This window comes from Artemia franciscana, chromosome 13, assembly GCF_032884065.1.
Source record: "Artemia franciscana chromosome 13, ASM3288406v1, whole genome shotgun sequence".
NCBI classification, from domain to species: domain Eukaryota; kingdom Metazoa; phylum Arthropoda; class Branchiopoda; order Anostraca; family Artemiidae; genus Artemia; species Artemia franciscana.
This window is the reverse complement of record NC_088875.1, coordinates 16,327,533-16,350,927: the sequence shown is the minus strand read 5'-3', so window position 1 is coordinate 16,350,927 and position 23,395 is coordinate 16,327,533. Positions and strand designations below refer to the sequence as shown.

General features: G+C 35.4%; 1 protein-coding gene across 1 annotated transcript in view; it reads right to left on the bottom strand.

Annotated features, from left to right (window-relative positions):
- Positions 1-23,395, bottom strand: part of LOC136035089 (uncharacterized) — a 138,125-nt gene that overhangs the window by 101,524 nt on the left and 13,206 nt on the right. Inside the window, exon 2 of the mRNA XM_065716674.1 lies at positions 5,291-5,441. Coding sequence (XP_065572746.1) covers positions 5,291-5,347 — 57 coding nt within the window. The 5' untranslated portion in view covers positions 5,348-5,441. The remainder of the gene's footprint in view (positions 1-5,290; positions 5,442-23,395) is intronic.

The window sequence follows — 23,395 nt, the reverse complement described above, 5'->3', positions numbered from 1 at the left end:
AAAAAGATTTTGGATGCGTCTTTATTTTTTCCAAGGGTGATCGTATAGAACCAATGGTCCTAGAAAATTGAGAGAAGGCTTATTCAAACGAAAGTTAATAGCTCTAGTGCAATTTTCTAGTGACTAAACTATTGGAGATAAACTAGCCCCTCACCTATGGGTGTTTTTACCTCAAGTTATCCAACCGAAATTTTGAGACAGCCATTTTGTTCAAAAAAGTTGAAAGAACAATCAACCATGCCTATGGCGATCATATGATTGTCCTCCCACAGTTCCCGGGGAAAGAAAGGGCAATAAGTTATGAAATTTGCCCATTATTCTAATATAACATTCATTACGGGGATATTTACAAACATTTTTGGAGGGAGAGGGGGGGGATCCTGGGGAAATTTCTACGGGAGTAACTTTCCTAGGGTGAACTTTCTTGGGGAAATCTTACACGTGGGGATTTACCAGAATTGCTATACCAAATGCTTTATAGTTGTCTTATTTTGTCTTTGGTGACTAATTTTTACATATGTAGCTGTTTCGAGGGAATTTTCGAGGTATTTTTTAAGGTGGGGGAAGGGGAGGGGTTATATTTGAAGAAGATGGGTTAATATTGAGCGGGAGAAACACCATAGTGGGGAACTTTCTTGACACATTACCTCAGAGGGAAGGGGAGGCATCTCCAGCGTGATCTGTGAAACAATTAGAAATTAAATAAAAACCAGGTTTTTTTTAAAACTTGAAGCAAGTTAAAGAAAATCTTGTATGTGTGATAGTCTGCAAAAAATTTTCTAAGGGAATTTTCAAGGATAAGGAAATCGCCTGAGAGGATTTTACTCGGGAGGAACATTTAAGAAATTTTGTGGGGAGAGTTTTTCATGGAAGTGGAGGTGAATTTGTCAGCATTGTTTGAAAAACTACTACTACTACTAATAACTCACTGCAGCACCAAGCCGCCTGAGGCCAACACAGCTACGCACGCTCCTCCTCCAACCTAATCTATTTAAAGCCTCCCTCTTTACACCCTCCCAGGAAGTTCCCATTTTGTTTAAATCCTTATTTATGACATCCTCCCAACCCAGACAAGGACGACCTGCTTTCCGTGTAGCCCCAGACGGTTGGCCAAAAAGGACAATCTTCGGTAATCTGTCATCCTTCATCCGTAGAACGTGGCCTAGCCATCTCAACCTTTCTTTCATTATAGCCCCAGAAAGCGGGATTGAACCACACTTTTCGTACAACCTACTGTTTGAAATACGGTCAGTCAGCCGGGTACCCAGAACAATCCGTAGGCAATTTCTCTGGAAAACATCTAGTAAATTTTCATCTGCTTTTCGGAGTGTCCATGCTTCAGAGCCATATTTGACCACTGTCATCACTGTAGCTTCCAATATTCTAATCTTGGTTTGTAGGCTTATCTTTCTATTCTTCCAAACTTTTTTTAACTGTGAAAAAACACCCTGAGCTTTAGCTATTCTACTTTTAACATCTTCACTGCTCCCACCATCTTTACTAATAATACTACCAAGGTAACTGAAGCTCCCAACCTGATCAATCTTTTCGTTACCTAAGGTCACCTGTTCATCTTCACTTATTCCTAACCTTAGTGATTAGTGAAATTAAAGATCAGAAATTATATTTAAAAAACATTTTTTTCCAACTGAAAGTAATAAGCATCAGTAAAAGCTAGAACGAATAGAAACAGGCAATTTAGTGCGTCACAAAACATCGCGTTAGAAATAGTCCTCGTCGAAGGATATTTACATAGTTGATCAGAATAATAATCATTTTTGTAATACAGAAAATCACATTCAAGCTCCTTTTAGTTCTTCCGCAAGATCAGATTTCAAACCTAGTCAATAGAGTCATGTTGTACAGAAAATGATGCATGAATCAGCTTGATGGTGAAAATAGTCATTTGACATATCTCAGGAAACAAGTAAAAATTTTGACAAAAAAGGAATCAACTCATCTAGCATTCTTATTTTCCAGAGGGTTGAACTTCACTTTTAAGCTAAAAATTGCTAAAGAATAAGAATTATTAGGGCAAGTTAAATTTATGAATCCTAAGAATTTTATGGGAAAATTATCAATAAAGGGGAATTTCACAAGGATTTGAAAAATAGCCAGAAATCATAAGAATAAAATATATAACATATAAAGCTAATACCTCCATAACACCACACTCACTTTTATCACCTTTCTAATAAAGGGGGTTAACTACGTTCTTCTGAAAATCACTAGGTAAGTGAATTACTTAGTATGGTGAAGGTTTTTTAGACATAGAGAAGAACAGTAAGCTCTCAGGAAGGAGAAAGGATGCATAAATCGCGGAGCCTCGGTAGCTGGTGTGTAACAGCTGCAACTGCTGAGTTCTCTGAGGTCATTTCGGATCAAAAGGTTTAGACTGCTTCTAATGAGCGTATAAACAAAACTTTCAGCTTAGAGTATATACTGATTTCCAGTAGTTTTAGTTTGGACTGTTTTTACACAGTTTTAGCTTTGGAGTCAAAATCTGACTTGTCACTAGACACCGTTAGGAAGACAGGGATAATGACGTTTGAAGTATCTTGTTAGGCTCAAGTTTATGATTTCGATTTACTCTTGATTTAATTTAGCTATGACAAGTAAATATGACTTGTTGAGAAGCCACCCAACCTTGGAATTTCTGTCTTTTCTTCTTTTTGTTCCATTATTTTGGTTTATGATATTTTATATTTTTCAATAAGTTACTACTATTACTACTACTACTAACAACTCTCTGAAGCACCAAACCACCTGATGCCCACACAACTACGCATGCTTCTTCTCCATCCTAGTCTATTTAAAGATTCTTTCTTTAAACTGTCCCAAGAATATTGAATTCCCTCAAATCTTTTCTTACGACCTCCAGCCTTAAATTGAGACGACTTACTTTCCATTTCATGTAGGATGCACAAATAGCTTAATCTAAGTAAAAACAGTTACTCCCCCAATTGATTTCATGTTTTCCTGCATCATTTGCTGTTCTATATAGTTGATATATGAAATCAATATTAAATTCGTATGGGGAATTCATGGGCGTAGCAGATTGGAGGGTGAAGATCTACCCTCTTTCAAAAGACCCTATTGCAATTAATTACAGCAACTTATTGAATAAGCGTAGTTAATAATTTTGTTTTATAGGGCGTGGTTGGAGCAGAAAGAAACAATCTCTAATCGAAAAATATAAAAAAAAAATCCTGGAAACTTATAAGGCCTTTGCAACTAATTGGAAATATTTTAGGTTATATAAATAAATAAATATTCTAAGAATTACCTATCTCAAATAGGACGAATAAGGAGTGACCCAGCTCAATAGTAACCAAAACTAAAAAAAAATGGAATTTTGATACCAATAGCTACATAAAAAAAATCGCATTTTAATGCTGATTTCAAATATATAACTTTCATCGAGATTAGTCTGACCTATCAAAAGTTACGAGCCTGAGAAAATTTGCCTCATTTTAGAAAATAGGGAGAAACACCCTCTAAAAGTCATACGATCTTAACAAAAATCACACAATTAGATTCAGCATATCAGAGAACCTTATTGTAGAAGTTTCAAGTTCCTATCTACAAAAAAGTGGAATTTCGCATTTTTTGCCAGAAGACATATCACGGATGCGTGTTTATTTGTTTTTTTTTTCCCAGGGGTGATCGTATCGACCCAGTCGTCCTAGAATGTCGCGGGGGGGGGCTTATTCTAATGGAAATTAAAAGTTCTAGTGCCCTTTTTAAGTGACCGAAAAATTGGAGGGCACCTACACCCCCTCCCACGCTCATTTTTTCCCAAAAGTCACCGGATCAAAATTCTGAGATAGCCATTTTATTCACCATAGTCAAAAAACCTAATAACTATGTCTTTGGGGACGACTTACTACCCCACAGTCTCCCTGGGAGGGGTTGCAAGTTACAAACTTTGGCCTGTGTTTACATATAGTAATGGTTACTGGGAAATGTACGGACGTTTTCAGTGGGATTTTTTTTTGGGGGGTTTGGGAGGGAGAGTTGATGTGGGGGGGGGGGGGGTTACGCGGGAGGATCTTTCCATGGAAAAACTTCTCATGGGGGAAGAGACTTTCAATGAAGGGGGCGCTGGATTTTTTTACATTATTTAAAAAAACAAGGAAAAAATAAAATAAAAATTAAAATATGAGAAGTTTTTTTACTGAAAGTGAGGAGCAGCATTAAAACTTAAAACGAGGAGAAACTATTGCGCATATGAGGGGTTTACCTCCTCGTAATACCTCGCTCTTTACGCGAAAGTATTTTTAGTAATTTCAGCTATTTATTCTACGGCCTTTGTGATTCAAGGGTCATTCTTAAATAATTGGGACATAATTTAAGCTTTAGTGTAAAGAGCGAGGTATCGACGAGGGGTGAACTCCCTCATATACGCAATAAAAATATACGAACATAGAAGTTCGTTACGTAAGTTAATTCGTAAATTACGAATATTTTTTACTAATGAAAATGTTCGTAAAACAATTAAAAGTTCTAGTTGCCTTTTTAAGTAATCAAAAAATTAGAGGGCATCTAGGCTTCCTCCCTCTTTCCTTTTTTTTCAAAATCTTCCGATTAAAACTATGAGAAAGCCATTTAGCCAAAAAATAAATAAATTAATATGCAAATTTCGTTTGAATTATTTATATGCGGAGAGCCAAGATCAAAACGTCCAAAATAAAAAAAACAAGTTTTTTTAAATGAAAGTAAGGAGCGCCATTAAAACTTAAAACGAACAGAAATTACTCTGTATATGAAAGGGGCTTTTCTTCCTCAACGCCCCGCTCTTTACGCTAAAGTTTTTTCCTTTTAAAAAAAAGTAGAGCTAAGAGAAAGAGTCAAACTTTAGCGTACAGAGGGAGGCGTTGAGGAAGAAAAGCCCCTTTCATATACGGAGTAATTTCTGTTCGTTTTAAGTTTTATTGTCGCTCCTTACTTTCATTTAAAAAAACTTGTTTTTTTATTTAATCTCAAATAGGACGAATTACGGACTTATGAATTCCGAATCACAGTAAATTTTTTTTTTTTAGTTAAATAAATTTTAAATAAATTTTGCAGTAAAACAAATTTTAATAATTTGTTTTAATAGCAATTCAAATATTTGCAATTGGCTAATAAGGTTAAAGGTAAAGGATACGGCATTAGACTTTACAGGCCCTACCGGCGGTGCTGATCTCCAAATGGGTTAAAGAGAGCTTTTTGATGTTTGAATCTGTAGTAGGGCATGTAGCCAGAACAAGGTGAATCAGCTAGTCTAAGTGAATAAAAAAAAACTTACCAGCTGCAATACCTTCAATATAAAATTTGGGTCTCTCAATCGAATCCAAATATCCATTTTTCTTTAAAGTCAATAGAAGATTGGCATATCTTGTTTTTGAAATATCTTGTTGAACTACAATCGTAGTTCGGAGCTCTCGGAGCGAGACAACCTGGGTCAGATTTCTATGATAGACGTTGACAAATACTTTTTTGGCAATACATGTCGTTAAAAACACTTATAAGAAAGAATATGACACTTTAGTCTTAGAATAGTCTAAGAAATTTGTCCTAGATTTTCAAGTTAATTATTTTTACCGACATTCAAAATCTAATACAATAAGCTGTTGCCCATCGAAAAAATCCCCTGGAAAACTCCTCCCCTTGTGTCCTAAGTAATTGCAAAAGAAGCAGATATCATAAACAATTCTAGGACAGAAACTGGATGGTCTTGCGTCTCTTTAGACTTAAATTCAAATAAAAAAAGCAAATTTTTTTAAACTGAAAGTAAGGAGCAACATTAAAACTTGAAACGAACAGAAATTATTCTGTATATGAAAGGGGCTGGTCCCTCCTAAACGCCCCACTCTTTACGCTAAAGCTTTTATCATTTTAAAAAGAAGAGATGTGAGAAGAGCCAAACTTTAGCGTAAAGAGCTGGGTATTGAGGAGGGGACAACTCTTTTCATATATGGAATAATTTCTGTTTGTTTCAACTTTTAATCGCTACTCACTTTCTGTTGAAAAACTTATGTTTTTTTTTTATTTGATTTCTAAATGTTTTTGAATTAATGCATGTTTTAAATTTGGCGTACATGAATAATTAAAACGAAACTTGCATATTAATTTAATTTTTTGGCTAAATTGTTTTTTCAAAATTTTGATCAGACGAGTTTGAAAAGAAAGAGGCAGTGGAGGGGGGGGGGCTAGTTATCTTCCAATCACTCCAAAAGAGCGACGTGGGTACAATGCATAACTTATTTTTGTTTTGTTTTGTTTTTCTGATCAAGGCATTTTAAATGGAAATTGTCATAAAGCCTCAAAAAAGAGCTCTTACGATTGGATTTAAGGCTCTAGGGCCATTTTTAAGAGTCAAAAGTGATTAGAGGGAGATCATCCCCTCTCCAAGCACAATAATTTCCTCAAATACACTCAATAAAAATTTCGAGATATGTTTTTTTTTCAGCATAGTTTAAAGCTCCGATAATTTTGTCTTTGAAACTGAGAACTTGCCCCCACAGCCTTCAGGCTAAGGGCTATAAGCTAAATTAGTTACCAATTATTAATATAAAACTTTTAATGGAAGGAGTGGCCTTAGTATAAACTTCGGATGGGGCTAATTTGATTGGAAATTGAAAGATTTAGTGCGGATTTTTAGAGTCGAAAGTGATTGGAGGGCAGCCAGCCTTATACATTTGGAATCATCTTATACATTTGGAATCAGCATAACAAGTTGATTCTTGTGAGGTATGTATTGGTATATAAAAATTAGAGTTTCGGTTACTATTGAGCCGAGTCACTCCTTACTTTCTGTTCCTCACCACGAACTGTTTGATAATACCAATTTGGAAAAAACCTTATCTTTAAGGTATTCTCTGACCTATTAATGGATTCCCGGTTAAGTGAAAATAACCTTTTGAAATAATGTTGAACCAAAAATCAATAATACTACTCTTTTGTTACCACATGGCTTATTTCAAATCTCGGGTCTTTGTTCAAGATTCTTATATTGTCAATGGTATAGTTTCATCGTTGAACAACAGCCAAGGCCTTGTTAATTATTTATATTTATAGAATATAAATTAGATACAAGTTAAAGAAATATACCATTTGATTCGCAACTTTATTTTTCTTCAAATATAATAGACTTAATCACAGCTGTTGCTAGAATGGTCTGTATATACCTATTAATTCTTATATTAGAGGGGCTACCTCCTCCTCAATACCACGCTTTTTACGCTAAATTTTTTTATTACTTATAAAAGAGTTTCTTGTTCTAACTAAACTGTCTTTGTGTTAAGGAGTTGTTCTTAAAAAAAATCGGCATGGGAGGGGGCCTAGGTGCCCTCCAATTTTTTTTGGTCACTTAAAAAGGGCACTAGAACTTGATTTCCGTTAGAACGAGCCCTCTTGCGACATTCTAGGACCACTTGGTCGATATGATGACCCCTGAAAAAACAAAACAAACATACAAATAAACACACACCCGTGATCTGTCTTCTGGCAAAAAATACGAAATTCTCCATTTTTGTAGATAGGAGCTTGAAACTTTTGCAAAAGGGTTCTCTGATACGCTGGATGTGATGGTGTGATTTTCGTTAAGATTCTATGACTTAGGGGACTTTCCCCCCTATTTTCCAAAATAAGTCAAATTTTCTCAGGCTCATAACTTTTGATGACAAAGACTAAATTTGATGAAACTTATATATTTAAAATCAGCATAAAAATCCAATTCTTTTGATGTATTTTTTAGCATCAAAATTCCGTTTATTAAAGTTTCATTTACTATTGAGCTGGGTCGTTCCTTACTACAGTTTGTTACCACGAACTGTTTGACACGGGAGAGAATTCCTAAATGATCCCTGAAAAAACAAAACAAACATACAAATAAACACACACCCGTGTTCTGTCTTCTGGCAAAAAATACGAAATTCTCCATTTTTGTAGATAGGAGCTTGAAACTTGTGCAAAAGGGTTCTCATTTACTCATTTACTATTGAGCTGGGTCGTTCCTTACTACAGTTCGTTACCACGAACTGTTTGACACGGGAGAGAATTCCTAAATTTGTCTGAATCATCAAATTAGATTTTCGCTTTTAATATTGACTCCCTGCAAAAAATTCCTGTGCACTTACGAGGCTTGACATGCATAGAACTGCTGAAGAAGTGTTTAAAGTTGAGCAGTAGATATTTCCGAAAGAGTACCAGTAGAGGCTCCCTATCAAACAGTTTGTGGTAAAAAAAACTGTAAGTAAAGAACGATTCAGCCCAATAGTCATCGAAACTTTTAAAGATGGAACTGTTACAACAATAGATGAATCAACCGACTTGAAATCTTTTCTGCTGATTTCAAAGAAGTAAAGATGTTAAATGTAACGTTACCCGTCAAAAACTGCGAGCCTGGGAAAATTGATCTGGTTTTCAAAAAAGTGGAGAAAACCCCAAAAATTAAGTGGTATGAATAAAAATTGCACTTTTGGATTCAGCATATCAAAAAGCTTTAATTGATATGTTTCAAACTCGTATTTGCTAAAACTTGGAATTTTGTATTTTCTGCCAAAAGAAAGATTTTGGATGCGTCTTTATTTTTTCCATGGGTGATCGTATCAAACCAATGGTCCTAGAAGATTTAGAGAAGGCTTATTCGAACGAAAGTTAATAGCTCTAGTGCAATTTTTTAGTGACTGAACTATTGGAGATAAACTAGCCCCTCACCTGCTGGTGTTTTTACCTCAAGTTATCCATCCGAAGTTTTTGAGATAGCCATTTTGTTCAAAAAAGTTAAAAGAACCATCAACAATGCCAATGGGGAGGATATGATTGTCCTCCCACAGCTCCCGGGGAAAGAAAGGGCTATAAGTTATGAAATTTGTCCATTATTCAAATTTAACATTCATTACTGGAAGATTTACGAACATTTTTGGAAGAAAAAATTTTCCCAGGAGGGTCCTGGGAAAATTTCTACGGGAATAAGTTTCCTAGGGTGAACTTCAGTCCGAATCAAAGTTCTTCTCCCTTCTTACACCTCGATCATCAAAGAAATTATTCATTTTTGTCAAAGGAACGCCTCAGACATTTCTGGGTGTGTTATAGAAGCTAAACAGTAGAAGGAGGAGAATATGTTTTCCATTTTTAGCTATACTAAACTCCGCTTGAAGGCTCTCTGTGGTTCCGTATAGTGGGGAACTGTAAGTAATGAGAAGTGTTTTCTGACCCATCAAGAGTGATCTGTGGAAGCACAATACAATCGAAATATTTTATGTTTGGGTTTATAGCAGAACTCGTTGCACAGCCTACACAGTGAAGAAAATAATGAATAATGGTAAAAGTTTGTGCCGTTGTTTTCCATTAGGTTCGAATCCTTCTACGAGCTGTCAAACTTCGTAAAAAGGGAAAAATCCAATCATGGCGGAGGATTAGTAGGCTACACAAACTTGGTTGGGTCATTCCTCAGATGAAAAAAAATGACAATAAATACCTTAAGGTGATACAATATCACTGAATGTGCAGTATTTTACGAATTCAATAAGTAATATTTTCATTTGATAACCTGTTTATTTTTATGTTTGCTAAACGGTGCCTTAAGATTAAAAAATTGCAGTATTAAGGGAAAACTCCAAGAAAATGTTGACAGGTATGCCGAATGAAATAAAAACACACTTTGTGCATGCTGGTTGTCAAAAGGGCGTACGAGCAATATATAAGCAACAGCTAGGGATATAAGCAACAGCTGATTTATTCTCGATTTAATTTAGCTACGACTAGCAAATATCACTTGTTGAGAAGCCACGCAACCTTTGAATTTCTGTCTTTTCTTCTTTTTGCTCCATTTTTTCGTTTTATTAAGTTTTTTCTGCATATTCTTCAATAGCTTACTGCTATTACTACTACTACTAACAACTCATTGCAGCACCAAATTACCTGAGATCCTCAAAGCTACGTATGCTCCTTCTCCATCCCAGTCTGTTTAAAGCATCTTTTTTTAACCGTCCCAAAAATATTCAATTCCCTCAAATCTTTCCTTACGACCTCCAGCCTTAAATAGAGACGACTTACTTTCCATTTAATGTAGAATGCACAATTAGCTTAATCTAAGTAAAAACAGTTTACTCCCCCAATTGATTTCATGTTTTCCTGCATCATTTGCTGATCTATATAGTTGATATGTGAAATCAATATTAGATTCGTGTGGGGAATTCATGGGCGTGTCAGATTGGATGTTGAAGATCTACCCTCTTTCAAAACACCGTATTGCAACTAATTAAAGCAAGTTACTAAATATGCGTAGTTAATAGTGGTTGGAGCAGACAAAAAAAATCTCTTACCGAAAAATATAAAAAATCCCGGAAACTTATAAAACCCTTGCAACTAATTGGAAATATTTTAGGTTATACTAATAAACAAACATTCTAATAATTACCTATCTCAAATAGGAAAAATTGCGGACTTTTGAATTCTGAATCACAGTAAAAATTAATTTGATTTTCCAATTAAATAAATTTGAAATAAATTTTGCAATAAAAAAATTTTTTTATATTTGTTTTATAAACAATTCAATGTTTGCAATTAGCTAATGGCCACTAATGGTGACTAAAAATGGATAAAGAAAGCTTTTATGCAGTCTAAATCAGTAATACGACGTGTAGCCAGAACAAGGTAAATCAGCTAGCCCATGTGAATAAAAAAAACTTACCTGCTGGAATTCCTTTAATATCAAATTTGGGTCTCTTAATCGACTGATAATATCCATGTTTCTTTGGAGTAGCCTTTTCTTCTTATTGAATAGAAAAACAAGTTTTTTAAACTGAAAGTAAGGAGCAACCTTAAAACGAACAGAAATCCTTTTGTATATGAAAGGGACCATCCTCTCCTGAACGCCCCGCTCTTTACGCTAAAGTATGATTCTGTTATAGTTCTACTTTTTAAAACAATAAAAAAAATTAGCGTAAAGAGCGGGGCGTTAAGGAGGGGACAGTCCCTTTCATATACGGAATAATTTCTGTTCGTTTTAATGTTGCTCCTTACTTTCAGTTAAAAAACCTTGTTTTTTTATTTAGTTATTAATTTAAAAAAAAAGCCATATCAAAGAGTTTTCAGCGATAAATAATTGTCAAACAGTTTGGATAATAAACTTTGAGCAAGGAGTAACCTGGGCTAACAGTGACCGAAGTAACAGTAACAGTAACAGCTCTAAAAAACTTTTTTTGTGACAATAAATAAATAAAAAGAATTTTCTTTTTGTGGTGATTTCAAATATATCAAATTCGTAAAGCTTAAAGTTTCCCAACAAAATCTACAAACCTGAGAAACTAGGTATTCCTTTAGATTTTCAAAAAAGGGAGAAATAAAACCATAAAGAGGAAGTGACTTGGATGATACTTATACCAAAAATAGAGTACATCAAGAACACAAAGGTAGTGGTTCGACACTTCAATCTGCAAACATTTGGAATGTTGCTTCTTATTTCAAGAAGGAATATCACCGATGTGTGTTTAATTGATTTTCTTTCAGGGACATTATATTTAGCCAATAGTCCTAGAAATGACTTATTCAAACAGAAACCAAAAGTTATAGTTCCCATTTTAAGTAACCAAAAAGAATCTGCATCAGCAAAGAAGTGTCGTCTCTCATTTTGTGGTACTGAACCGCAAATTTCCTCCAAAGAGGGAAAGTTGCTATTGATTCAAAACTCTGAGACTGAAAATCGTTTTAAAATTATTAATACATATATACTGAGCTTCCTAGTTTTAGATTTATTAGTTGTATATCAACCGGAAATAATATTCACAGACTTAGAGATGAATAAAAAATGATAGAGAGGTAAAATTAAGAGACTAACCATTTAAATTAGAGATAGGGAGGAATAAAGAAAAAGAGAGAGAAAGAGAGAAAAGTGGTGTCGTCTCTCATTTTGTGGCACCGAACCGCAAATTTTCTTCCAAAGAGGGAAAGTTGCTATTGATTGAAAATTGATAATCGTTTTGAAATTATTAATAAGTATATACTGAGCTTCCCAGTTTTAGAGGCATTAGTTATATACCGTGGTGTATATGTTGCTCAAGAGTCACATAGTTCACATAAAATAAACGGTTTAACAGACACATCATTTAATCAAGTTGATTCACATTATTTTTGATAAAATAATGTTTAAATATGTATAGTTTCGCAACAGCTATTTGGCTAAAGAGACACTGCGTAGCTAGAAGAGGGGGTATTCCACAATATTCTTGATGATCAAGAGGTATTAGAAAATTTTTACACCCTTCGCCAAAGCACCATTTGTATTCATTTAAAGGAAATTTGGGCATAAAAGTACACTTTTTGAGGATCCAATCACACTATTCCACTGAAATCAGACCTCCCTGTAATGCCCCTTCAGAACTAAAAATAAAACCCTTCGTTCATTTTTCATAGTGAGCAAGTATGAAATTAATAATAAATTGCTAGATGTATCACAGGTTTCCGCCTATGACAGTGGGTAGCTTATACATCCATAGAAAACGCTTTTGCAGATGGTATATTTTATAACAAGTTCTTCACGAGAGGAAGACTATGGTGAAGTATTAAAAATTCTATTAAGGGATAGTTAGTTCTTGTAACACTTTCTTTTTTTAAAGTATTTTGTTTAGTTACCTCTGAGCTTCCTTATTTACTCTACAAGCATTTAACACAAAATATTTCAAACGAAGAATAGTGCTATTGGCTCAATCAAGCACCTTTAATTATGTTACCTGACTATGTTTATTGTAAGTACTTCCCAAGAAAAAAGGTACGCTTAACATTCTCGTTATTGTTCATATTTAGATATAATTAAGAGTTAACTACCTTTGGCTTATATCTAAATTAAGAGGACTAATGAGAGACATGTATGAGCGCCCATAAGCTGAGTTTTAGGGAGGGGGGGGGTAACCTAGTCTAATCAGCACTTCCAATGCTGGATATCGACCCCGGCGCATGCATCGAACGCCGCCGACGAGAGGCCCGGTCAACTGTCGTTGAAGTGTCGTAACCCCGTCGGCTGAGGTGGTGGTGTTCTGACTTTGTATTAATTTGAGCCAATTCTGTATTGTGTCAACCGCAAAGTTAGAACTTTTTCTTTTCTCGTATGGGTAAGGATTTCGATGTTCCTGCCTAAAAATCAAGTGTTTTTTTTTTTCAATATTAAATAAACAAGTACGCACATAAATAATTTGCAAAAACTCCTTGTGCTTCCAGGGTGAGTTTTCAATCAGCGTTGTCTTTAGAACAGACACCAGATTAAATTCCAGGTAGGAACTTTAAGATTTAAGGACCTCTCTATTTCAAGACACCTTGATACAGCAAAGAATCAATATTTCTTGAGTCCTTGCCATAGGCAGGTGTTTATAAATACTGAGGTTTTGATTCCGTGACTTAGCAGCGTTACTTGAAACGGGAGGTTTTGAAAATTCTCAAGTTACTAACTGTTAGATCTTGAATTTAACATCAAGGACAATTAATGTGTTTCATTGTTTGTCATAAGACCACTGGATCTGTTATGACTAGGAGGTATCTAATTACAGGACGAAGACCTATTTCAGACATAAACAGAAATGAATGGGAAGAAAACTACAAATGTAGATCTCCTTAATAACAATCTCAGTAGTTATATCTATTATACCACGTAGAAAATTAATTTTTCTCTGCTAGATCTTTCTAAACTTTCTTAATAAGTATTTCATTAGTTTGAATATGTCATCCATGCACAATGGTGACTATTTTAAATGCACAGACAGTCAATATTAGAGACCTAATTGTAATTACAAATTTTTATCTTGACTCTTATTTTCGAAAATAAGCTGCTGCCCAATCTTGAACAAGGGATCTTAAAATCGAAGTATCTCAATTATGGACAGATTCAATCGATGACCTGTGTTGTGAAAAAGAATAATCATTGTAAAATAGGCTTGGCTATAAGATTGTAGTCAGCCAATCTCAACTATATGCATCAGGTCCAAGATTAAGAACCCGGTGTCCTTGTTTAGGGAAGATATATTTTACTCAAAACATTTGTTGCAAGATCATTCACTGTCATAGTACTGGGGGTTTTCTTACTCTAAATCCTCTTTCGTGTAGTAGACCTGATCTGGCTGTTCTAGCCACTTTCAGACATTACCCCACCCAGCTCTCATAGTCGTCACACCGACCTCTGCAATAGGTTCTACCTTCTCCCTAATGGCCCTCATGGATGACTTTTACAAAGTTGCCAACTGCAACCCAAATCAGAACTAAGTTCACATACCTTTTCACTATCTATCTGATAGTGAGAACTGTGTGAGTTGTCAGCAGCATTTCAATGTTCTCCTAACCTAACCTACACACTAAAACCTAAACGAACAGAAATTATTACGAATATGTGGAGGATTCCTCCTCCAAAGTACCTCACTCTTAACGCTAACGTTATTTGCAACATTTTTCCAAACACTGAATAATATAAAAACAAGCTTCGATGATATCAATGCTTCCCACAAAAATCTGGATTTGAAATTACAGATAAAGGAAAACGAACTACCGGCCATTTTTGGCTATTGAGAACCAGTACCATTTCAATGTTTTCCCCTGGGAATTGTTGTGTCTTTGAGTGATTAAACGAAATAAAGCAGGTTTTTTCAACTGAAAGTAAGGATCACATTAAAACTTAAACGAAGAGAAACTACTACGTATATGAGGAGGATTCCTCCTCCGCAATACCTCACTCTTCAAGCTAACGTTATTTGCAAAATTTTTCCAAACACTGAATAATATAAAAACAAGCTTCAACGACATAAATACTGCAGCAATGCTTGTCGAACACAAGAACAAATGTTCTTATACCAGCTAGCGGAACGATGAATCTATAAAGGAAATCCTTGCAGTATTCCTCTAAGGTCCTAGTTCTTGCAACAGCACTCCTCCAGCTTTAAATGGGTACCTGGAGAAATCTGGGGAAGGTAAACAGGAAAGGTGTGCGAAAGCACAGGATGGTTGGCCCCCAACCCCCCGTCGCACTTCCTGGCTGAAGGGCCGAGAAACGGAGATCAGCACCGCCGGTACGGACTGTAAAGTTTAATGCCGTATCCTTTACCTTTTTTTATTCCTGAAAAGGAGTTGCATCCCATCGTAAATAATAGCTAAAGGCTGACTTTCACGAGTAATGAACTTCCAACTGCTGTTCAATATTTCTTGGCAAACATGCTTCTTCCTAATTATTGGCTTATCAAACAGTTCGTGGTAACGAACTGTAGTAAGGAGCGACCCGGCTCAATAGTAACCAAAACTCTAAAAAATTGAATTTTGATATCAATAGCTACATCAAAAGAATCGCATTTTAATGCTGATTTTAAATATATAAGTTTCATCAAGTTTAGTCTTACCCATCAAAAGTTACGAGCCTGAGAAAATTTGCCCTATTTAGGAAAATAGGGGGAAACACCCCCTAAAAGTCGTAGGATCTTAGCGAAAATGACACCATCAGATTCAGCGTATCAGAGAACCCTACTGTAGAAGTTTCAAGCTCCTATCTACAAAAATGTGGAATTTTGTATTTTTTGCCAGAAGACAAATCACGGGTGCGTGTTTATTTGTTTGTTTTTTTTTTGTTTTTTTTTTTTTTTCTTTTCCCCAGGGGTCATCGTATCGACCAAGTGGTCCTAGAATGTCGCAAGAGGGCTCATTCTAACGGAAATGAAAAGTTCTAGTGCCCTTTTTAAGTGACCAAAAAAATTGGAGGGCATCTAGGCCCCCTCCCACGCTCATTTTTTTCCCAAAGTCAGCGGATCAAAATTTTGAGATAGCCATTTTGTTCAGCATAGTTGAAAACCTTAATAACTATGTCTTTGGGGATGACTTACTCCCCAACAATCCCTGGGGGAGGGGCTGCAAGTTACAAACTTTGACCAGTGTTTACATATAGTAATGGTTATTGGGAAGTGTACAGACGTTTTCAGGGGGATTTTATTTTGTTTGGGGGTGGGGCTGAGGAGAGGGGGCTATATTGGAGGATCTTTTTTTGGAGGAATCTGTCATGGGGGAAGAAAAATTCAATGAAAAAAGCGCAGGATTCTCTAGCATTACTATAAGAAAACAATGAAAAATAAACATGAAAACGTTTTTTCAAATGAAAGGAAGAAGCAGCATTGAAATTTAAAACGAACAGAGATTATTACGCATATGAGGGGTTCTAAAAATACTTTAGCATAAAGAGCGAGGTATTTAGGAGGAGATAAATACCTCGCTCTTTATGCTAAAGTATTTTTAGTAATTTCAACTATTTATTCTACGGCCTTTCTGATTCAGGGGTCATTCTTAAAAAATTGGGACAAAACTTACGATTTAGTGTAAAGAACGAGGTATTAACGAGGGTACAAACCCCCTCATATACATAATAATAATTAAAGAATATAAAAGTTTGTTACGTAAGTTAATTCTAAAGTTACGTATATTTTTTGCTAATAAAAAAATTCGTTAAAATTAAAATTAATAGTTGCCTTTTTATGTAACGGAAAAATTGCATGGCAACTAGGCCTCCTTCCCCATCCCATATTTCTCAAAATCGTATGATCAAAACTAAGAGAAAGCCATTTAGCCAAAAAAGGAATTAATATGCAAATTTCATTTGAATAGTTTACGTGTGGAGAGTCAAAATCAAACATGAATTAATTCAAAAACGTTCAGAAATTACATAAAAAAAACTAGTTTTTTTAACTGAAAGTAAGGAGCGACATTAAAACTTAAAACGAACAGAAATTACTCCGTATATGAAATAGATTGTTCCCTCCGCAATCCCTCGCTCTTTACGCTAAAGTTTGACTCTTTGCCACAATTCTGCTTTTTAAAACAATTAAAAGCTTTAGCGTAAAGAAAGAGGGATTGCGGAGGGAACAATCTATTTCATATACGGAGTAATTTCTGTTCGTTTTAAGTTTTAATGTCGCTCCTTACTTTCAGTTAAAAAAACTAGTTTTTTTTATGTAATAAATTGAAGAGTCGGACAACCACTCATCGAGCCCGGCCTGTTTTGCCGTTAGATTTGGAATATTAAACTCCTTGCGAGGTTTTCCTATTTTTATACCATGCTGACAAATAAAGTAAGAGTGCTAAATGCCCAAGGAAGCAGCATGGAGCCCTTGTATTATTTTTTTAAATGAAAATTGGAAATATACTAAGTAAAGTACCAAAGGTCAGTCATAATTGAGTACAACTTTGCTAAAATTTAACGGTTATAATTGCTCATTTAGCAACGATTTTCAACACCCAATCTGGAACACAGAGTAAAAAAAAAATATAATATGAAAACTTATTTTTTGAACTGGGTAAACAGACATTTGCATAACCACATGCATTTTGAAAGTAAGGGAAAATCCATGATTAATTTAAGCAGTTTTTAATTTCGCTTAATATCAATTATTAACAAAAAACCTAGCATAAACACATCCCCTCCAAACAGCACAGCAGGATATGGAGAAGGGATAATCAAACAAATCCACAAAAAGAAAAAAAAAATAAATATCAGCCACAGAAAGGGTCGGAAAGAAACATGGCTATAAATTAATAAATTTCACTTTTTAAAAGATTCACTTAAAAAAAAACCTCCATATACAGTTGTGTAGTTTCAAGTTATAACGGGCACCACATTAAAAAAAGGAACGCAGGTAAAAAATGAGAAAAAAAAATGAACATGTGCTGCCAAATTGCTTAAGAGGGTGTAGTTATCTTAAGGAAGTGTAGTTGTCTTTAGACGTCAGATCAGTAATGTTTGAACGTTTTGTGCAGAAAGACATTGTATGCTTTAATTATTTTTTTTCCTCGGTTCTACGTGGTAATACTATCAAAATTGAAGTACTGCCCTAAGAACTTCTTGATTTTAAAACAACCAAAAGAAAATCTTGGAAAATCGTGACCTAGGGGGCAAAAAATGTTTTACTTTTTGTGTTCTTGGCACTTAAAAATTAGCGCCAGCAAATACACACGAACCCAATCACTGTAAATTATTTCGGCCGAGAGGTCGAAAAATGATTTTTATTTTGATGTTCTTGGTACTTTAAGATTAGCGTCGGAAAGTGTACGCGAACAGAACCATTATGAATTATTTTGGCCAAGGGGCGGAAAAATATTTTTTTTATGTTTCGTTTTATGTCATAAATTTACAAAATGTCTTCATTTTTTGCTCTTTTTTGTCCCAAGTTGCTAAAATATATAACTTTTGCCCTTTTATGTCATTGTGTCCCGAAAAATGGGAATTTGCCCTTTCAACATAAAGTGTGTCCAGTTGGCAACCCTGATTAAGCCTGGTCTTAAAGCAACTAAAGGGCTGGACAAAAGTAGGGGTTTTCCAGTGAAAAACAGCCTATTTTTAAGCCAGCATCCAAACTAGAGTTTTTTCCTAGGCTAGAGTTCCATTTCAGTGTTTTCTAGGCTGACTTTCAAGATTTATAAATTTTCTCAGCATGCTAAGAAAATATACATTACGAGTTTTAACGAATTATTTAGGCTACTACCTCACCTGATATACGAATTGATGGCTCTGGAAAACAAATTACCTTTGTTGCATGTTCAAGTTTTCAAAATTTGATTTAATTTGCCAAGAATATGTTACCTTTCTGAGGAAAAGCCAGCATATCATTCGCATATATACATTCTTAAAACATAAAAAAAATATACTACTTTTGTCTAGCAGGAGTGCCAATCGAGGGGGAAGGAAGGATAGGGTTAGATTTTCCGCCCCCTGAATAAAATTTCGCCCTCTCTGGATTTGAAAAATACTTTTTTTTTGCATTTTCCCCGAAAAATTCCATTTTTCGGTTTTCTCAGTGAGAAAAAAAAAAACGAAAGAAACAACAACAAAAATAATTTTGCCTTTCCCTATAATTTTGTGAATGGACACCACTACTGTCTAGAACTTGGTTCGTCTGGGATAACTTCTTTCGGGAAGTCAGTCCATGTGGACTAAAATTGCGAAATCTTTGAATATTTTATAACAAGAGTTTCTACTTTGCGGTGCAAAAATAGTGAATTATAAATATACACCAGAAAGAAAAAGCGAGGAGGCAGATCCAAGGGGCCCAAGGGGGACTGGGCCCCAAAGATTTTTCTGTTACCCTCATTCTCTTTTTTTCTTTTTTTCTCTTTTTGTGTATAAACTTGTCAATTTGGTCAATTATTTGCACCTTTCTCATATTGCCCCCCTCCAAAATTTTGCTCTAAATCTACCTTTGATAGCACCCTGTTGGATAGTAGAACAGACACAAAATGTATCAACCGGTTGATGAAAGTAAGAAATTATCCCATTTAATATTGTCAAAGCCCTAGTCCTGGTTGAACTTGCCCCCCCCCCTTCTTGAAGAGATTTTTTGATGGAATTGGCTCTTGACTGGCTATTGTATACGTATTATTAATAATAACGCAGAAAATCATCATTAGTACCCTTTTCAGAATGATATTTATCCGTTATTTGGAATACCAGATGGAAGGTTATTAATTTGGTCTTACAATGTCATATGGTCTGGTCATATGGTCATATGGTCATCTATTAATTTGGTCTTACAGGGGTTATGCATTTAAGGTCATTCATTTTGGTCAAATGAAGCTCATACAATTATGTGGTCTATGCTGAAGGTGTAAAGAAATGTGTGTCAAATCCTGTCTCTTGTGATTCCGACTCAACCTCAAAAAGTTACGCCAATTGACCAAAATACAGGGGATCGGGTTCCTTTATTTTTAATGATAATACAACCAAAGCTTTTTTTAATCTAGTTTTTAGTCTCTTTTATAATAAATATACGAAAAAGTTGGCGGGAAATGCCCCCCTAGATTTAAAAAGTATTATTTGGTGGAAAAATCAAACAATGCCCTTCCTCTAGTTTTTGAAAAATAGCTTTTTTTATCTTTAAATTGAAAACGAATGCACTTTCCTTCGTGCATTTTCCTGAATTGGCTTCCTGAACAGCCCAAAGAGTACGGAAAACCGATAAGAGGGGAACGTATGGTACAGTAACAGGGGTTTATTTGGAGTCATAATACGGGTAACCGTTAAAATTTTAGAAGCAAGCATCTTTGGAATTTTCCTTTAAACGTTTTTTCCCTAGTACTGCTGAATTGGGCTTTTATTTTCTACCTCTTAAGCTGACTTTGTCACAAGAAAGAAATTAGGAGTTTACCTGATGAAAATTAAGAACAAAATGTCCCATTAATAGTGCAAGATAATCCTGAATAATTAGGAACTTCAAAATAAAGGTTTTTGTTATTGATTAAAAGCTGGATTTAATTTAAGGTATAAATTTAGTTGGATTAAGCCTGAAAATTAATTAAAAGTAGGCGGAATATTTTCTTTCTATAAAATCATTTATTGATTGTACAGAAATTCAGGGGTAGACAGGGGGGCAAATTCATCAAAACATAGCTGTGGGGTAAGGATTTTTATTTTTATTTTTTTAAATGAAGATCCAAAAAAAAGTATTTTACAATACTTACAATACTAGGTGGGCTATTTTGTTGTTTTTCCACATTTTCGTTGAAAATACAAGAAAAAGTACTTTTTAAAATCTAGAAAAAAATCTAGAGCAGACAACTGCCCTCCCCCCTGCACCCTCAATTAGCACCCGAGGGCCTGACCTAGAGTACTCAGGCTATTTAAATAGTATATACAAATATAGATATTGGTCCTGGCAAAACGTGCTCTTTTTGCCTTTCACTCTTTTTTTCTTAACTCTACTTTTTAAAACAGTAAAAAACTTTAGCGTAAAGAGCGGGGCGTTGATGAGAAAGCAGCCCCTCTCATATACAAAATACTTTATGTTCATTTTAAGTTTTAATGTCGCTCCTTACTTTCAGTTAAAAAAACTTATTTTCTTTACTTAATCTCTTGCAGAGGCAAATGCTGCGGGAATGGAGTCGGAATACAAAACTGATGACTTCTTATTTGAACTATCCTTCCGCAACTCCGTTGCATATTCACGCTTTCCTTTTTGATAAGCTTCGTAAAGCCAACAGTTCCCTTGAAAGAATGGTGTGTTTTACTGGAAGGACCAGGAGTACGTTGTGAATTGGGTTAGTTAGGGTTATAAACTTCCTTCTTAAGCAAAGAAATACTTATACGTTCGTCTTTCTAAATTATTTGCTCTGCCAAAGCTATCCCAGCTGAAAGTCCCATTTCTTCAGCTTCGAGAAATTTAGGATTCAACGGTTCAAGGGTAAACAAGTTATAAAGATCATTAGTATTTTCTGGATCTATTGATACAAGGACCGAATGCTTGCGAATGATGTACTGGCAGTTATTGATATTGGTGGCATCAGGCTTATGTCGTTCATAAGTCATCCTTTCTTCTAGTTCCAAATTTTGAAAAACGGGAGATAGTGTTGATGAAACGAAGGGTAGTCTGTCTTTGGCTCGCTCACCATTTGCATGGCTTAAAAGTCTTTTAGCACCGTGTTTTAGGTCCTTATTTAGCATTTCGGCAAGATACCCCACGAACACTTTAGCTTTATCATTACCAGATCGGTTTCCAAAGCAAAATCCTTGCCTACATTTTTCTTTCATGCAAGGCGAAAAAGAAGTGAGTCACACAGTGTTTATTTTTTTCTCCGAAATATTTCCTCCAATCAAAACAATAATGGTTTCTCGTGACTTCCCCTATGGCCTGATCTACGCTACGTGTGACCATCTTCAGAAGAGGAAAAACGCCATTTTTCGGGTGTTTCGGGGACAGACATTTTTGGGAAGGCGAATTTTCTCTGGGGGAATTTCCAGTGGTGGGATGGGGGGGATGCCTCCTTTTAAATGCTTCGCTCTTTATGCTAAAGTATGACTTTGTATCCCTATCCTTTACGAACAACAACTGAAACACAAGATTTTATTTGACTTTATTTCTGCTCATTTTCGGTTTTATGAAGCTCTTCTGAATTTCTTTAAAAAAATATGTTTTGTGGGGAAAGTATTCAAAATTAATTGTTCCAAAAAAACCTTTCGTGAATGTCGCTAAAAATTTCTTTTTAAGGGAAATGTCGTTGAAAGATTTCAAGTCCCCTGGCCTTGATCTACCATATTAGTTCCTTAAGGAGAGGATATCACAAGGGCACTACCCTCACTTATTTTGGTCTGGCTACTCTTGAGTCATTAAAACGCATCAAAAGTCGATAATCGTAGGTAGCGCAATCTCTCTGCCTAAGCAAACAGCGATGTGGGCGCAATGTACTATTCATTTATTTTTATTTTTTTACACCAAGGTACTTCGTATAGAAAGAGTTGTCCAAGAAAGTTTGAGTTGGTTCATCCGATTTAAAATTGAATGGGCTTGTACCCATTTTAATAGTCGAAAGTGATTGGAGAGAGCCAGCCCCAATGGGGCACAATGTACTATTCATTTATTTTTTTTTTACACCAAGATACTTCGTATAGAAGGAGTTGTCCTAGAAAGTTTGAGGGGGCTCATTCGATTTGAAATTGAAAGCAATAGTACCCTTTTTAATACTCGAAAGTGATTGGAGGGAACTAGCCCCCTCACGCTCATCCTTTTCCCAAAACATCCAATCAAAATTTTTAGATAGCCAATTTGTTAAACGTAAATGAAAGTTCTAGAAATTATTCCTTTGGGAATGACGACTCCCTCCCCCCTCACATCCCTTAGGGCAAGGGTTGTAAGCTTTGCCATAGGGTTATATAGGGTTTTATATAAAGGGTGGTTGTATAAACCTTGGAGGGGCTCATTGGATTGGTAGTCAGAGGTTATAGTTCCCTTTTTAAGAGTCAAAGCCATCAAAGGGCAGCTATCCCCCACATCCATCATTTCCCGAAATGCATCCAATCTAAATTTCTGGATAGCCAATTTGTTCAGAGTTGTTGAATGGTCCAGTAATTGTGGCTTTGAAGATTAACCCCTGAGCCCACCATATTCCTTAGGGCTAGGGTTTTAAGTTGTGTCCCGGGGGCTTATAGGATTTTAAAGGAAAGGGTGGTCTCATTAACTTCAAATTGGGCTCATTGGATAGGAAATTGGAAGGCCTAGTGTCGTTTAAATTGGGCTCATTGGATTGGAAATTGAAAGGCCTTGTTCCCTTTTAAATAATTGAAAGTGATTGAACGGTAACAAGCCCCCCCCTCTCACCAATCATTTCTCCAAACACTTACATTAAGTCTATTACAACTGTGTCAGCTCTATTTATAGCCTTGAATTTACAGATAAACAGATTCAGCGTGCTTAGCCAGGTTATTAGATATCAATAAAACTACAAAATTGTTAACTAGTGGAAACTAATTTGGATTTACAGTTTGGATTTACAGATTTACAGTTTCTTTCAGGTTTGCTCCAATAGGCATACCCATGTAAGTAAGGCTGATAGCAAAATGAACCTCGGAGTCGGATAGACTTATTGAGTTTCTATTCCCTTTTTAGTTGAATGGTAGAAAAACTGTTTC